Source organism: Silene latifolia, chromosome 10 (assembly GCF_048544455.1).
Source record: "Silene latifolia isolate original U9 population chromosome 10, ASM4854445v1, whole genome shotgun sequence".
In the NCBI taxonomy this organism is placed as follows: domain Eukaryota; kingdom Viridiplantae; phylum Streptophyta; class Magnoliopsida; order Caryophyllales; family Caryophyllaceae; genus Silene; species Silene latifolia.
Genome location: NC_133535.1, coordinates 161,567,264 through 161,584,244, shown reverse-complemented (window position 1 = coordinate 161,584,244; position 16,981 = coordinate 161,567,264). Strand labels below are relative to the sequence as shown.

Here is a 16,981-nt window from a genome sequence, read left to right as displayed (position 1 = left end):
GTGTGTTGACATTCATATGGACTCGAGTCAATGTCTTCTGTTTCTGTATACCCTTTTGCACGGTTCTAAATTCACTAAAATTAAAAGAAGGATTTTTTGTCAAAAACTACCTTTTATTTAGGGTCATTTGTAAACAACTACCTTTCATTTTATTTTTGGCTTTCAATTACCTTTTATTTCTTCATTTTGCGAAAGACTGCCAAAAATCTACTTCCGTCGAAAAAAAGTCAATTTTCCGGCGTTGACTTGCTCTTTTCTTCCTTTTTTCACACATATAACCCATATTTCTCCCTTTGTTCACCCAACAAAATCTGAAAAAACTCCTCTCTATGCGAAACACCTTATCAAAAGTTTGTTCAAAGCAATACCAACGCATCAACCATCTCAATCTCCATCTCCATCTCCGTCATCACCATTACTACCAGTGTCACTTTCACCCTTACATTTCAACAACTTTATAGACTACTCATGATTCATCAACCTACTGTCCATCTAAGTCATATTAAAGTACCTTCTTCTCTATTCATGGTAAGATGGTGGTTATAAGAAAACTAATGAGATAGTAGCACACAAGCAGGGGCGAACCTAGAGGGTAGCAAAGGGTAGCAAGTAGGGATGGCAATGGGTAGGGTCTGGGTAGGGTCCGCCTAGACCCGGACCCGACCCGAAATTTTTCTTTTGGACCCGTACCCGACCCAGACCCGCAAGGGTCTAAAATTTGAGGACCCATACCCGGACCCTATGGGTAAGGGTAGGGTCTGGGTCTACCCACGGGTCCGAGTTTCAGCCACTTTAGTAACAAGATTAACAGTTATGGGGTCTATAATATTTAAAAAAAAATTCATACTACTTTAACATTATGAGTTTATTAATTTGCCGTTAATGGTGGTTGTCGGTCGCCGGCTATTAGAGAGGTGGTTGTCAGTCGCGTATCAGTGCTGTGGTGGTGGTTTTCTTGTGTCAGTGGTGGAGTGGTGGTATTGTCAGAAGAGTTTGGTTAGGTTTTATCACTTTATGGGATGAGGGAAGAGAAAGAGACTTTAGTTGGGTTTCTACAGTCTGCCACAGAAAAGTTGTAATTTTGATTTTTTTTTTTCTTTAATTAAGGGTCTAAGGGTCGGGTATGGGTCTCATAACTTAGACCCGGACCCGGACCCGAAATATTTTCTTAAGACCCATACCCGACCCATACCCATTGGGTCTAAAAAAATGAGACCCATACCCGACCCATTAGGGTCTGACCCTCAGGGTCTGGGTCGGGTCCCCGACCCACTGCCATCCCTAGTAGCAAGTGCTACCCCAAACCCAGAAATTTTATCGAGGAAGACGAAGGTCTGCAACCCCAAAAACTGCTGTCTTAAATGCAAGAATAAGTAAAAGAAAGGTTGTAAATAAAACATTAGTTTGTTTGTGGCGTAGTGGTCAAGGAGTTGTCTACCCATCTTGTAGACCCGTGTTTGAACCCTGCTAAGGACTGTTGAAGCATTGCTTATTTTTTTCAATTTGTTTTTTTTTTTTTTTCAATTAAAAACTGTCCATTGCTTGTGTTTACAATCGATAAAAAAGTTTACTTTTTTCAATTAATACTTTGTCCATTGCTTGTGTTTACAATCGATAAAAAAGTTTCTATAATAGAGGTTTGTATTTTATTTTCCTAGGTAGTAATATTATTTAATTTCCAACATATTAATAGTTAAAGCTCGGTAATTTGATAGTAGAATGGACAGAAAGTAAGAAAATGGAATGAGTTTAATCTTACATTTGGAAACCGTCAGCTAATATATACACTTTTTATACTCCATAATAACCGAGTACAATTTTTTATTTAACATTATGTTAGTTATGCTAAATGGTTATATGTGTTGTTCGTATAAACAAGATGATCACAGGAATCACTAGATTACTACGAGCTACAGTGTGTAATTGTTAACAACACAAAGCAATATTGTTATGAATAATCACAAACAGACCATTTGTTAAGAAATATATATATGTTCGTATGCTCTTGTTTCTTTTTAGTAGGAAATTATATTACAAAAATTTCGCTACCCCACATTTTAAATCCTGGATTCGCCCCTGCACACAAGTGCTCCTAAGAGTGAATCCATGATTATTTTCGAAGAGTTAACATTAGAGTTAATTTTGCCAACAAGGTCATAATACATCATTATTGTTGACAAATTATTTACCATGTTAAGATTAATATCAATGATGATTTTGTTTCGGTGATTAGGACTTTGATTCGGGTAAGAGCTTGTGACCTCTCATGTGGGGCACCCCCATGTGCTTTCCACTCACCTTTTAATGGGCATTTTGTGAGAGAAAACGGTATCCATCACAAGCTTGTGACGGATATAGCCCGTCTTCAATGAGATTTTGTGATTAACATTTCATATGGGGCCAAGTCAAAGTCTTCTGTTTTCTTATACCCCATTGGAGAGTTAGGCCAACGTCCAACAAAAAGAAAAGGAGAGATTTGCTTTAATAAGGTCAAAAGCATTTTTCATTGTAAAATCACGACCTATAATAGCGAGTAATATAATAATGTAAATTTGAAAAGTGAGAAAATTGTAACTAATATTTCGGTATTTACATTGTTCATTAGAGACGACCGGATGAGCGACATTCCTAGTCTCTTTAGCTCCACCACTGAGTGGAACACTGCATAAAAACACTAACAAAGAAAAAGTAGGATACTCCCCTCACAATAAGAGGAAATAATTTGAATATTTTACGTTAAGTGGTTGACCTCATAAAAAATTCCAATGGAGTTTGGGAAAAGAACATGATATGATTTAATATATGAGGAAAATTGACATTCATATGGAGCCAAGTCAAGGTCTTCTGTTTTCCTATACCCTTTTACACGGAAAAAAGAGTTAGTGTCATGCCGAAAAGAAGAGGGTTTTCACTTCATAAGATCAAAAAATAAATCATCGTAAAACTAACTGATAGTAGAAAGAGTAGCTCATTGACTTATAGATTATATTGATAAGGTATATTAATCGAAAGAGTAGCTCACTAATAATAGAAAAAGTTTCTCTTATTTGAACAGTTCCTCACAGCGTAGCATACATATCAAGTTATGTGTCCCAAATTCCATAGCACGGGAGGTCTAACTAGTACTTACATAAGTTGGAGTCATGTGTTTGATTGCAAAGCTCAGAAACATTAAGTCTATAGAAGTATTATGCGATTGTGCAAGCAAATGAACGAAAAGCAGACAAAGATTGAATTCTCATTTCTCGTAAAAAGTGAATGACAGGTATAATATAGCCTGACTAAGATTTCAATGCATCAAAGTGCAAGCAAATGAACGAAAAGCAGTTGATACCTCTTCTATTTATTGCGGTATAGTTTCTGAAAGATGGTTATTGGACAAGTCCAAAGATTCGATCGTCTTCAGGTTGCCTATATTTTCAGGAATGTGTCATGTGAGATGGTTATATGACAAGTTCAATGCAAACAATGCAGATATGTTTGTGAGCTCCTAGGGTATTGTGCCGACTAAATGATTGTTGGAGAGGTTGATTATGGATTGACCCCCTTTTGTTCCGGTTAACACTTCAACTATTCCCTTGACAATCTCTTCAATTCCTAGACTAATATCGGTAACACAAAGATTACTATAAAATGGCATGGAGCCTAAACAACGAGGAATGTGTCCTGTCAAATGATTCTGATCGAGTTCCAGAACTATAAGAAACATGAAGGTCCAAGTATGATTTCTCCTGAGATGCCAGTATTGGAAAGGTCCAAATATTCAATATAAATTTGATTTCTTAACCATCGAGGAAACGCCGTGTTTATCACAGAATAACGACACCAAGAACTTGAAGCTGAAAGGAAGGTCGCCAGTTGAAACTGTGGTCGAGATTTAGACTCAGATTGTTGGAATTCATATCCAAATATGACAATTTCGAGAGGTTACCAATACCGGAGACAATACCTTGGAGGGAGTTCGATGAGATGTCTAAGTGCTCTATCTGGTTTAAATGTCCAAAAAAATCTGGATCCAATCCGCTCAAATAATTGTATGACAAATCCAAATATTTCAAAGCGGACAATTTCATAAAAGATGCAGGAACGCGACCTTCCAATACATTGTCCGAAAGATCAAGGTAATTCAAGTTTGTGAATTCTCCCAACAAAGACGATAAAGTAGCTTTCATGTGATTATTATGCAGAATTGCAGATCAAGGTATTCTATGTCAAAAGCACCACTATTAATTATCTTATCTCCATCAACCTATTTTAATTTTTTGAAACTAATAAAGAACTTGGTTCTTAAATAAGAACCAACTTTTTCATAGTTCTTATGTTTCCTATACGTCATGTTGAAAAGTCTTTTTGTCTTTCCCTTTTTTACTTTGCAAATGTAACATAATTTACATTCATATCAACCAAAATTTTCTACACCAACTTTTACGTTTCAACATCCATATCAATTGTGTGTTGACATTCATATGGACTCAAGTCAATGTCTTTTGTTTCTGTATACCCTTTTGCACAGAGGGTGGTTATAAGATTTCCAGCAAATAGACTACCCTCTAGTTTTTTCAAAGCAAATTTCCACTGTTTCCTACACCGACGACATGTTGGAGATTGGCTCTAGATGGAAGAGCCCTCGACACACTCACTAGGCAAAGCAACCAAGATCTATCCATACTCTAGCCCGTGGACCAACGACTAAAGTGGTATCCGTGGACCACCGACTAAAGTGGGTTTTGGGTTTTAGCCATGTGTATAAAAGCACTTCAAGAAACTAGACCAAACACATACTTAAAGCAGATTAAGAAATAGTTTTGCGGTTGTCGCTAACAAACTAGATTCCGAATTTGCTGCTCAAACAATCAAATGATCCAAGTCCGTAATTGAAAACATTACTAAAATGCATATTACAATGGCATGAAGTCCATATAGTACAAAATACAGAGTTCAAATCACAAAATGCAATCAAAGGGAAGGAATACATACAAAATACAGAGTTCAACTCTTTTTTAGGAATTCTCATTAAACCTCCTCTTGAACCGGTTCACCCTCACTTTGATTGGTACATAGATTCTATCAGCAAGGTCCTCGAGGTACCGAAAATAAGCTTGTCTCCAACTCCTCTTTATCACCAAAGTTCCAACAACTCCCCAAAATCCGGTAGCAACACCAGACATTACAGCTAGGATAAACCACATCCGTTCAAATTTATCTTTTCCGGCGGCAGAATTAACATTTGTCAAACTTGGTCGCGAGTCAAGTTTAGTGCAATTGTGCAAGGGAAATCCACATAAACCAGAATTTTTCGCATAAATAGATGGGTCGTCAAGAGTTTGGAGTTGATTACCTGTTGGAATATGGCCATGTAGGTTGTTGTTGGACAAATTCAACACGCATAGATTTGTTAGTGAAGAAAAGCCTTGCGGTATCGTCCCTGAAAGATGGTTATTCGACAAGTCCAAAGATTCAACCGTCTTGAGGTTGCCTATATTTTCTGGAATGTGCCCGGTTAGATGATTATTCGACAAGTTCAATGCAAACAGTGCGGATATATTTGTGATCTCCTTAGGAATTGTGCCGACTAAATGATTGCTCGAGAGGTCTATGATAGACTGACCCCCATTTCTCCCACTAGGCGCTTCAACTATCCCCTTGACAATTTCTTCAATTTGTAAACTCGAATCCGAAATGATAAATTCAGTTGGATCATCAAACTGAATGGAGCCTAAACAGCGAGGAATGTGTCCTGTCAAACGATTATAAGCGAGTTCCAACACCAAAAGCGACCCGAAATCGCATAAATGTGTTGGAATGGGTCCACTAAAACGATTTCCTCGTAGGTTGAGGATTTCCAATCCACTATCCGCGGCTACCTTTCCAAATTGTCACTGAATTCAAGCACCTTTAAGTTGTTTCCAATATTAAAAAGCGATGAAGCATTATTACCATCAAAAATCGCCTCCGATAACTGATTGGAAGACAAATCTATCACTTGAGCATGTTGTCCCAACCATTTAGGTATTGTCCCAGATAACAAGTTACTGTGAAGGTCCAACCACCACAAGTAATTACTATTTTGCGGCAAGGAACCTATAAAAAAAAAGAAGTTACTGTGAGAAAAAGAAGTTACTGTGAGAAGACAAATCTGTACTTACGGCCGACATTTAATGTAATATATCTTTAAGAGAAGTTTGACGATGAACCTGTAAGTCGATTGCCAGCAAGACGTAATTCTTCAAGTTCGCAGAAGTTCCATAGCCATCCGGGCAATTCTCCTGAGATGCCAGTATAGGAAAGATCCAAGTATTGGATCTGAGTTTGATTCCTTAACCATTGAGGAAACACCGTGTTTATCACACAAAAATGGGCATTAAAAACTCTAAGTTGAAAGGAAGGTCGCCAGTTGAAACTTGAGTCGAGATTGAGATTAACGGTATTGAAATTCATATCCAAATAGGACAATTTCGAGAGGTTTCCAATGCCGAAGACGGTACCTTGAAGGGAGTTCATTGAGATGTCTAGGCTCTATCTGGGTTAAATTTCCAATAAAATCTGGAATCAACCCGCTCAACTTATTGTATGACAAATCCAAATATTTTAAAGCGGACAATTTCACAAAACATGTAGGTACTGGACCTTTAAACTTATTGACTCCAAGATCAAGGTAATACAAGTTTGTGAATTGTCCCAACAAAGACGGCAAACTACCGTTTATCGTATTATTGTGTAGATCAAGGTATTCCAACTCAAAAGCACCACACCCTAATAAACTCGAAAAAAACTCTAGGATATCTCCTTGGGAAATATTACTGTGTGAAAAATCCAAGTGCTTAAAATTGCAACGATATCCCATACTTGGCATAATCCCACCCTCCACAGAACTAAAGGCATTGTAACTCAAATCAAGTACTTCGAGACGCTTCATTGCTTTAAGCCAGAGCATAACTGACCCATTAAAATTATTGTAACCGAGAGATAGGGATCGAAGAGAAACCATATTTTTGAAAATAGGGGGAAGTAGACCTTTGAAGCCATTCAACGGAAGATGAAGATGTTGAAGAGTGGGGAAATATGTATTAGAAGTATTAGATATTACTGCCTCGGATAAATGTGAGTTATATAACAAGCAATTAGATAGCCTAATCGCTGAAAGTGAAGGAAGTGTCATGAGAGCTTTAAAAGTGTCGTGTGCTCGGGACAGGTTATGATTGCTCATGTCAAGAGACTGCAGTTTTAAAAGCCTGGATACCCATCCTAAGCCTTCACTATATAGATTTTGGTTGTAGCATCGTCTATCATGAAGATCAAGGTGTACGAGATTTGTGAGGTTGCCAATTTGAGAGGGGAGGGGGCCGGAAAAGCCAGCGAAAGAGAGATTTAGATACCTTAACTGTCTCATGGATCCGATAAATTCTGGAATTCGACTTCCAGAAAAGTCATTCCCACTCAAGTCCAAGTGAGTTAGGAGCTTTAGTTCAAGCAAAGTCGAACTTACTCCAGAAGACACCATGGAAACTTGAGGATCGGGGTGACAATATTTACAACAGTCCCAGCCAGCATCGTCATAGAGCAGTGATAGCTGACTCCGGAGATTCAACTTGACAACATTGTGAGTGACATTGTCACAAGTAACTCCGTGCCATTCACAACAGTCTTCACCGACCCATGATGAAAGGCGCTTCGTAGGATCATGGGTAAAGCTCTGTTTCAACTTCAACAGAGCATCTAGCTCATGCTTTTTGCACCTTAAGACGCTCAAGGATTCAAGTTCTTTGCGGTGTACACATAGTGATGCATTGAACACCTGCAAAAGAACAATGACAAAGAGAAAGGAGATTATTCCCATTACAAAGGATATTAATTTGTTCTTATTTTAGGATTAGAACATTGAACTTGGTTCTTTAATAGGTGAGAAAAGTTGAAAAGTATTTTGCAGTCCTAAATCCGTTGTTTACGTTGGATGTAAGTTTGTAACATCCATATACAGTATCAACCAATTTTCAAAAAAAATTAAATGCATTTCAAACATCTGTATCGACATTCATACAGAGCCAAGTCAAGGTCTTCTGTGATCTCTTTCTGGTGAAATGAACATTCTATTGATCATCTTCTTCTTTCTTAATCGTAATTCGTAATTCGTAAATACTCTGTATAGTGACGAAGAGAAAAGAACATGGTTTCACATACTACAAGAAAAGAGTTTCACTCACATAGTTAAAGGAGCTTTCATCGTAAAACATATTGGCAATAAACATTGGTTCATCAAGTACTGTAGGGTGTTGTAAAAATAAATGCCGAGTAATAATTTTCGCATCTCTTAAAAATTCGCATCTCATTCATACCAACTCCGTAGATTTTACGGAGTTGGACATATATCATTGTTACTCCGTATATGTTTTTGTGACGAAGAGAAAAGAACATGGTGCTTCACACACTATAAGATAAGAGAGTTTCCCTTTGCATAGTCAAAGGAGCTTTCATCATAAAACCTATTGGCAATAAACATCGGCTTATTAAGAAATAAGTCCTCTCATGAATCAACTATCAGTGTGGGACTGTGACACTTACACCTAATACTCCGTATTATTATGGGTTAGTCAATCCATATCAAGTATTGTAAGAGAGAATTATGTATTGATGTCGAATTGTCGAGTGTTGTAAAAATCAATGCTGGGTAATAATTTCCGCATCTCTTAAAAATTCGCTAATAATGTGATTATAAAAATTCCAGCAAATACACTGCATTTTCATTATTCTGAAAAAATTTGAGACTAGTGACGAAGAAGGAGTCAAATATTAAATTACGCGTCACGAATACTTTCTACATGGTGACTGGAGAGTATAGTCCTAGTGTTTGACTACGAAGCTTGAAAACATGTAGCACTGTGCTATTGTCAAGTTGTGTAGTACACAAAGGTTGAATTGAATGTCAGGTAGAATACAATATAGCCTGACTAAAATTTCAATGCATCATAAATACAAATAACATCTCATTCATACCAACCCGTCCCAATCATTTGTTTAGCTATCCAGAGTAATGTAGCAATTTAATTCATACCTCTATCTATTGCAGCATAGTTTGATTAATCCGGTCATTTTTCTAAGCATTGTTTTTTTAAAGTTGAATTCTCATTTCTAGTAAAAATTGGATGAAAGGTACTGTACAATATAGCATGACTGCAATTTCCGTGCTGCATAGATATAAGAAATGAACGCAAAGCAGTTTATCTACACCAGAACACAATCTAACATCTCCGGCATACCTATTTAGAGCTATGACACCAGATAACAACACAATCTAACATTCCGGCAAAGCTAGAGCTATGAAGCATGCAATTCATACCTCTTTATCTGTTGTGGCATAACTTGATGACAGCGATGTTTATCCACCTATGTAAACCGGCTTGATCAAAAAGAGGCCGAATGGCACATAGAGCTGTATCCAAAAGATCATAAGTCGGGAATAAGACGGTCTCACATGTGAAATTATCATTTAAATGTTTAATCATTCTAACCAATACTTTCAACAGAAAATTAACATGTATTTGTAACGAACATACATCAAAATAATTCTCAATCATTCAAAAAAATCAACTAATTGCAACATTAACTCCTCCATCACTTGCATAGTACTCCGTATTCCAATAACAAGTCAATTACATCAAAATTCAGTTCTTTGATGTTTATTTGAAGTGGGTATTTGGGAAATTACATCAAATAGGAAATTGTAAATTGGGGATTTGGTAAATGGAGGGTTTAACAGTAGAAAGTGATGATAACATTACAGAAATTGGTAAATAAAAACGTACTAAGTGTAGGGAAATACTTACAGATTTTGGGAAAGTTCTCATCTTGATCATGATGATGATTATGATTCTGGGCATGCATGAAGAATGATTATGATTCTGGGCATGATTCTTTCGCAGTAGAGCCCAAGAGGCAATAACTTAACCAGCTAGTGTCCCTTGAGACAATAACTCTTAACAAAAGGAATTTACCATTTTATTTAATGATAAAATTGATAATTAAAATTGTCATTTTTTTAACAATAAACTCTGATGGTAACTTTTTGTTGGTGTTTCAATATTTTCATTAAAATATATTTTTCATAACTTTATTCAATTTTCTGTGATTAGTTTTCAATTTCAATAATTTTATTTTATATCAAAATACGATAGAGTTAAATATTAAAAATTAATGAGGTGCTAATATAATTTAAAATCAATAAAGTAATAACTTGAAAATAAAAACTCTATGAATACCGCACATGCATTGGGTGGTATGTCGGGATCTATACTAGTTCCAATTAATTATTATTATTATATTGTTCCTGCATTTCCGACAAAAAATCAAAAGTTACAATATCTGTTATGGCTTCCGATCAGGAGCCTGCTCCTACAACATGAGCCACATTCATGATTCATCAACTTCTTACCATATCTCCTAATATACCTAAACCAAATAGAAATGAGAAGTGTAGACTACACAGATTCTACCAAGAGTCCCAAGACCCAATTGTATGGTAATATCCCACTCTCCAGCCTCCCAAAGTCCCAAGTTTCCCTTGCTGATGGACTCCTGCGCGCACAACAAACCCATTGTGATCCTGAACTACAACACGGTGTTGGAGAATGGCTACATTATGGAGGCGGGGCTTAACGGTCTTTCATGAACCTTGCATTTTCCATCTTAAATTGAAAACATTACTAAAATGCATATTACAACGGCCTGAAGTCCGTCTGTTATGGCAGTACAAAGAGTTCAAATCACATAATGCAGTAAAACGGAAGGAATACATACAAATCGTTATTCATTAACAAGATTAATTATGCATCAGAGTGCTCGTGTGTACCTGCATTCATACCAACTATTTCTTTAGGAATTTTCACTGAACCTCCTCTTGAACATGTTCACCCTCACTTTGATTGGCGCATAAATTCTATTAGCAACTTGCTCAACATACTGGAAATAAGCTTCTTTCCAACTCCTGTTTAATACCAAAGTCCCGACCACTCCCCAAAATCCGGTAGCAACACCAGACATTACGGCTACGGTGAACCACAACTTTTCATATTTATCTTCTTTATTGACATCATCTTTTCCAGCAGTAGGATTAAGATTTGTTGAACCTGGTGGCGGGTCATGTTCTGTGCAATTGTTTGGCAAGGGAAATCCGCACAAACCCAAATTGTCTGCATAGATGGATGGGTCGTCAAGAGTTTGGAGTTGACTACCTGTTGGCATAGGGCCGTGTAGGTTGTTGTTGGACAAATTCAACATGCTCAGATATGGTATAGTAGACAAACTTTGCGGTATAGTCCCTGAAAGATGGTTATTCGACAGGTCTAGAGATTCGAGCGCTTTCAGGTTGCCTATTTTTTCAGGAATGTGTCCTGTTAGATGATTATACGACAAATTCAAAGCAAACAATGAGGAGATGTTTGCGAGCTCCTCTGGTATTGTGCCGACTAAAAGATTGCTTGAGAGGTCAATGATGGATTGGCCTCCTGTTGTTCCAGTGGAGACTTCAAGAATTCCCTTCACAACTTCATCAATTTGTAAACTTGCATCACTAACGAAAAATTTATCAGGATTGTAAAATGGCATGGAGCCTAAGCAGCGAGGAATGTGCCCGGTCAAGCGATTCTCTGCGAGTTCCAATACCATAAGTGACCCAAAATTACAAAGCTCTGAGTGAATGGCCCCATAAAAGTGATTTCCTCGTAGACTGAGGATTTCCAAATCAGTATCCGAAGGCACCTTTCCAAATTGTATCTCTCCGGACAACATGTTGTCACTGAGGTCAAGCACCTCTAAGTAGACTCCAACATTAAGAAGTGACGAAGCATTATTTCCATCAGAGATTTCCCCTGTTAACAGATTTGAGGACAAATCTATCACTTGAAAACTTTCTAAATTGCGCAGCCATTTAGGTATTGTCCCAGTAAGCAAGTTGTTGTGAAGGTCGAGCCACCCCATCTTACTGTCAGATAATTGTTTCGGCAAGAATCCTATAAGAAAAGTTAGTCAAAAAATTGTAAAAAAAAAATCATCATAGGTTTCGAGGATGGTATAAAATAGCAATAACGGTCACGAATCGCGCTTGTATACTAGATGTAGTGGTACAACCAACACCAGTCTATACTACTTTTTTTTTATCGGTCTTTCTTCCGGCTTTATTGTCCTTGTATCGGCAAGTATTTATCAAATACTAGCCTGGTAGGTTAAAATATGAGCTGGATCGCCTATTCATAGCAAAAAAAAATTATATGAGAAAATAAAGGTGTGGAAATTGAAAATCTTTTACCAATTTACATAACAGATCGCATATTCATGACCGATTTTTATTATCATGGTTCAAAGAAAAGTTTGATAATGAACCTGTAAGTTGATTGCCAGAAAGATGTAATTCCTGAAGATTGCTCGAGTTCCATAGCCATCCCGGCAGTTCTCCTGAGATGCGAGTATAGGAAAGATCCAACAATGCAATCTGAGTTTGATTCCTTAACCATTGAGGAAACACCGTATTTATCACACAAGAATGAACATTAAAAACTTGAAGTTGAAAGGGAGGTCGCCAGTTGAAAGGCGAGTCAAGATTGAGATTAAGATTGTTGAAATTCATATCCAAATACGACAATTTTGAGAGGTTACCAATGCCGAAAACTGTACCTTGAAGGGAGTTCGTTGAGATATCTAGGTGCTCTATCTGGGTTAAATTTCCTATAAAATCTGGAATCAATCCGCTCAACTTATTGTATGACAAATCCAAATACTTCAAAGCTGACAATTTCACAAAAGATGCAGGAACTCGACCTTTGAACTCATTCTGGGAAAGATCAAGGTAATTCAAGTTTGTGAGTTGTCCAAGCGAAGACGGCAAACTACCATTCATCTTATTACTAGATAAAGCAAGGTATTCTAATTCAAAAGCACCACACCGAGATACACTCATAGAAGGCTCTAGGATATCTCCTTGGGAAATATAATTCTCAGATAAATCCAAGTGTTTGAAGTTGCAAGGATTTCCCATAATCTTCATTATCCCACCTTCCACATAATTAAACCCGTTGCTTCTCAAATCAAGAACTTCGAGATGCCTCATGGTTCTAAGCCAGAGTGGAACTGATCCATTAAAAGAATTGCCACCAAGAGAGAGAGATCGAAGAGAAACCATATCTCTAAGAACAGATGGAAAAGGACCTTCAAATTCATTCGTCCAAAGATAGAGATGTTGAAGAATGGGGAAAAATGAATGAGAAGTATTCCCTGCTAATGCCTCAGACAGATGTGAGTTATGTAATTCGCAATAAGATAGGCTAAGTGCTGAAAGAGAAGGAAGTTTATTGAGCACATTAAATGTGTCGTGTGCTCGGGACAGGTTATAGCCGCTCATGTCTAGAGACTGCAATTTTTTAAGACCAGATGCCCACCCTAAGCCTTCACCATATAAAAGATTTTGTTCATAGCATTCATAAACAACATGAAGATCAAGGTGTACCAAATTTGTGAGGTTGCCAAGTTGAGGAGGAAGGGGGCCAGAAAAGCCAGCTGAAGAGAGATTTAGATACCTTAACTGTCTCATGGATCCTATGAATTCTGGAATGCGACTTCCAGAAAAATTATTCCCGCTTAAGTCCAAGTGAGTTAGGAGCTTGAGTTCGAGCAAAGCCGAACTTACTGCAGAAGATACCATGGAAACTGCATACATGGGCATACAATTATTAATATCATAACCTTCCCAAAAGTCATCAAGGTGTAGGGGCTGACTACGGAGATTCAACTTGACGACATTGTCAGTGACATTGTCACAGGTCACCCCCGGCCACTGACAGCAATCTTCACCAACCCATGAAGAAAGGCGGTTCATAGGATCATGGATAAAACTCTGTTTGAACTTTAACAAAGCTTCTTGTTCATGCTTTTTGCACCTTATGATGCCTAATGATTCAAACTCTTTGCCATGTCCACATCGTGATGAACGGAACACCTGCAAAAGAACAATGACAAAGAGAAAGCAGGATTTTCCCATCATAGTATGAGGAAACCAGTTTGAATATTCTGTTTTTGTGGCTGATTATCTTGCAAGTTTTCGCCGGGTTTACAGTATGAGCAAGGCCCTTTAACCAGGGAGGAAAGTTGAAAAGTCTTTTTTGTCTTTCCCAAGAACTTTCTTGCTTAGTATCAAATATCAAACAAACTTTGAAGAGTCTAGATTAGATGAATTCCAAACATCTATATCAAGTCAAGGACTTTGGCAGAACAACTAGTAATATGACTTTTAGTTTGTTTGGTCCTAGTATACCAACGATACGTCGAAATGTAGCGTAAATATCAGTTTTTGTAATTTTACAGGTTATTACATGTAAGAATAATTTATGCATCAATCAATATAGAGTGTTTTAAAAATTGATGCTGAATTAGTAATACTATCATCGTCTCAAGAAAATTTGCTAGTGGTAAGGGGGTGGTTATAATATTCTGAAGCGATCCTGAGATTAATAAGGGAAGACGAGTCATACACAAAATTTCCACCTTTCCTATACAGTGCATATATTCATGTAGCAATTTATACCAGGTTGTTTTTGGTACTTGACGATTATCATGTGTTTGATTGTTAAGTTCTGAAGGATTTAGTAATATGCTACTGTTATTAGACAAAGGTTAAATTCTCATTTCTACTAAAAACCGAATGACAGGAAGGGTACAATATAACAACATTAATCCAATGCCTTGAGGGCTCCCGCAAATAGCTTGACTAAAAATTTCAATGCACTAGAAATACAAAAAAATGAACACAATCTAACATCTTCATTCATACCTATTCAGAGCAGTGAGGCAATGCAATTCATACCTCTCTATCAGTTGCAGCATAGTTCGATTAATCCGGTATGCGTATATGAAATGGCTAACTGCCTATCCTATCTCATCTACCTGTTATATTCATAAAGGCAAATATAAGTATATAACCCTATGAGGTAGAAACAGTAGGTCAGCCATATAATACACTCACAAATGTTTCCAAGTGTTGTAGAACAGATCACTGTTAGTAATAAAGGTGCATGAGAAAATACTTAACAGTTTCCGGAAGCTTTCTCCATATGGTAGAAGCACACTTCCCTGCCTGATTAAAGGTGGACAAAATAAGGGATACCAGAATGAACAAGAATATCGCATATTTATTAGAGTGTTAACATTACTAACCCTGGAATAATCCCAGCTTCTCTGGCTCCTGATTTGCTCCCTTCAAGTTTAGCATGAAAATTTAATATTAAAGTTTACTCCAAATAATATGGAAAATACTACTTTGCTTTATTTACAGAATCAACATTTGAGAGAATCACATACAACAAAATGTAGAAGGCACGGGTTCGAAGTTTGCCAGTATCATTTCTGTTAAAATAAACAGGCATGGTGAATACTCAATCGGAAGTAAACTTTATTAACTTTTATTGAAAAAACAAAAGACATGTAACTTACCGACAATCTAGTTCAGAACTAGTCATCGAAACTGGTGAGCTCAGCCCCTTGAAAAGTTCAAGCCCCTTTTTCCCCATTTTTTTGGTCGATGTCTTCTTAACAGAAGGATAAATGGCACCAGGCACCCAATCTTTCGGTATCCTCTCTTAAAACAACAAATATAAAACGCTTCAGAATAACAGATTCACGGTTCACACAGAACAAACACTGCTCGGAAATAGAATAAAAACGGCAACAAGAAAAAGACTTCAGGATACTTATATTATCCACACTCGACAATGGGTCCCTAAATATAATATGAACAAAACGGGGTAATGAGTTCACCTCTAACTCTATAAAATTTGAAGGATTTGAAGACATTGTGAAGCATAAGTTTAACAATCAACAAACAAATACGGACTCCATCTCAATCATTTGTACTGTACACCTTTAATTAATACACAAATCACAAACAAAATGATAGCAGCCATTAAATTGCAACAAACCAGAATTTTCAACTTTGCCAAAAGACTCGACTTCAATGGCATTAGAAGGCTTTAGCCACACTTTAGCATTGTAGGCAACGCTGATACCGTTTGATCCTTTAACTCGAAAGATGATCATGAACATTAAGCCTTGAACACCGTAAACATCCGCTTTTAGAAGCCATATCGGCCCAACAGGGTCGCTATCCTGTTAATCACATGTTGCGAGTAATAAAGGTAAACAAATGACTAAGACGTGGCATACGTTTGAATGAATTTAATAAATAGCCAGAGATGAATCAATTGTAGAAACTACAAACCATGTATTTTGCATGTGACACAGTGAGTTGTTTAGCGATACTCTTAGCGTGGTCCCAGTAAGTAGAATCGCGATCAACGGGATAAGTTCCGCCATACCGATGGAAACCATTATGCGGCCTCCCCATCCTATTTCAAATTGAACAACCCTTAAATTAGGAATTACTTCCTCCGTGTCAATCATTTGTTTACTTTTTATTCTTTGTTAGGAGTACTTTAATCAAAGGTAAACAAACGATTGAGACGGAGACATAAGCGTAAATAACGAATTAATCAACATAACTTTTCAATTAGGAATTAATCTACAAAGCCTTAAAATCAGGAATTAGTCGACAAAACCCTAAATCATACGAGAACTATCGGATGCAATAATCGAATGTTTCGACTACGAAACCCTAAGAATATCAAAAGAGGAAAGTGCAATATACAGACCTTTAATTTGTTTGAGACCGGTGATTGCTTTTACGATGGCTGCGGAAGAGTGAGAGAGAGAGAGAGAGAGAGAGAGCGCGCGCGCGACTTAGAGTTGAATGTTTCGATCACCGTGGGTTTTTGGATTTGAATTTTTTTACATATACACGCGACTTAGAGTTGGCAATCGGGTTAATCAGATCAGGTTTGGGTTATTTTGGGTCAAATACTCAAATGTATTTGGGTAGGGTTATTATCGTGTCCGTTTACTTACTCAGATTACTACAAATTTCTACCATTAAGGCCATGTTCTTTTG

At 37.2% G+C, this 16,981-nt stretch overlaps 2 protein-coding genes across 6 annotated transcripts; both read right to left on the bottom strand.

Moving 5' to 3' along the window:
- Positions 1-10,212: 10,212 nt before the first annotated feature.
- On the bottom strand, positions 10,213-14,026 carry LOC141606766 (receptor-like protein EIX2). Of its 3 annotated transcripts, none has more exons than XM_074426054.1 (3): positions 12,373-14,026; positions 10,844-12,002; positions 10,213-10,569 (listed from the first exon to the last, which is right to left on the bottom strand). In XM_074426054.1, exons 1-2 carry the CDS (start codon positions 14,024-14,026, stop codon positions 10,867-10,869), a joined length of 2,790 nt encoding a protein of 929 aa, XP_074282155.1. In that variant the 3' UTR covers positions 10,213-10,569; positions 10,844-10,866. The 3 variants fall into 3 exon arrangements, with proteins under 3 accessions (XP_074282155.1, XP_074282156.1, XP_074282154.1); XM_074426055.1 differs by lacking the exon at positions 10,213-10,569 and having other exon boundaries at positions 10,681-12,002; positions 12,373-12,444; positions 12,664-14,026; XM_074426053.1 differs by lacking the exon at positions 10,213-10,569 and having other exon boundaries at positions 10,681-12,002.
- Positions 13,704-16,778, bottom strand: LOC141606767 (uncharacterized). Of its 3 annotated transcripts, none has more exons than XM_074426057.1 (8): positions 16,686-16,778; positions 16,256-16,382; positions 15,957-16,143; positions 15,472-15,616; positions 15,340-15,384; positions 15,196-15,235; positions 15,071-15,115; positions 13,704-14,925 (listed from the first exon to the last, which is right to left on the bottom strand). In XM_074426057.1, exons 2-8 carry the CDS (start codon positions 16,379-16,381, stop codon positions 14,908-14,910), a joined length of 606 nt encoding a protein of 201 aa, XP_074282158.1. In that variant the 5' UTR covers position 16,382; positions 16,686-16,778; the 3' UTR covers positions 13,704-14,907. The 3 variants fall into 3 exon arrangements, with proteins under 3 accessions (XP_074282158.1, XP_074282159.1, XP_074282157.1); XM_074426058.1 differs by having other exon boundaries at positions 15,071-15,111; XM_074426056.1 differs by having other exon boundaries at positions 14,846-14,925; positions 15,005-15,111.
- Positions 16,779-16,981: the final 203 nt, after the last annotated feature.

Bases quoted from the DNA above. Each gene is read 5' to 3' on its own strand.
- LOC141606766 (XM_074426054.1), bottom strand. From the start codon at position 14,026: ATGATGGGAAAATCCTGCTTTCTCTTTGTCATTGTTCTTTTGCAGGTG. The intron at 12,003-12,372 runs GTTCATTATCAA...CTTTTCTTATAG, and splicing joins TTCTGGCAATCAACTTACAG to GATTCTTGCCGAAACAATTA.
- LOC141606767 (XM_074426056.1), bottom strand. From the start codon at position 16,381: ATGGGGAGGCCGCATAATGGTTTCCATCGGTATGGCGGAACTTATCCC. The intron at 16,144-16,255 runs GTTTGTAGTTTC...TGTGATTAACAG, and splicing joins TGTCACATGCAAAATACATG to GATAGCGACCCTGTTGGGCC. The intron at 15,617-15,956 runs GTTTGTTGCAAT...TGTTGTTTTAAG, and splicing joins TGGCAAAGTTGAAAATTCTG to AGAGGATACCGAAAGATTGG.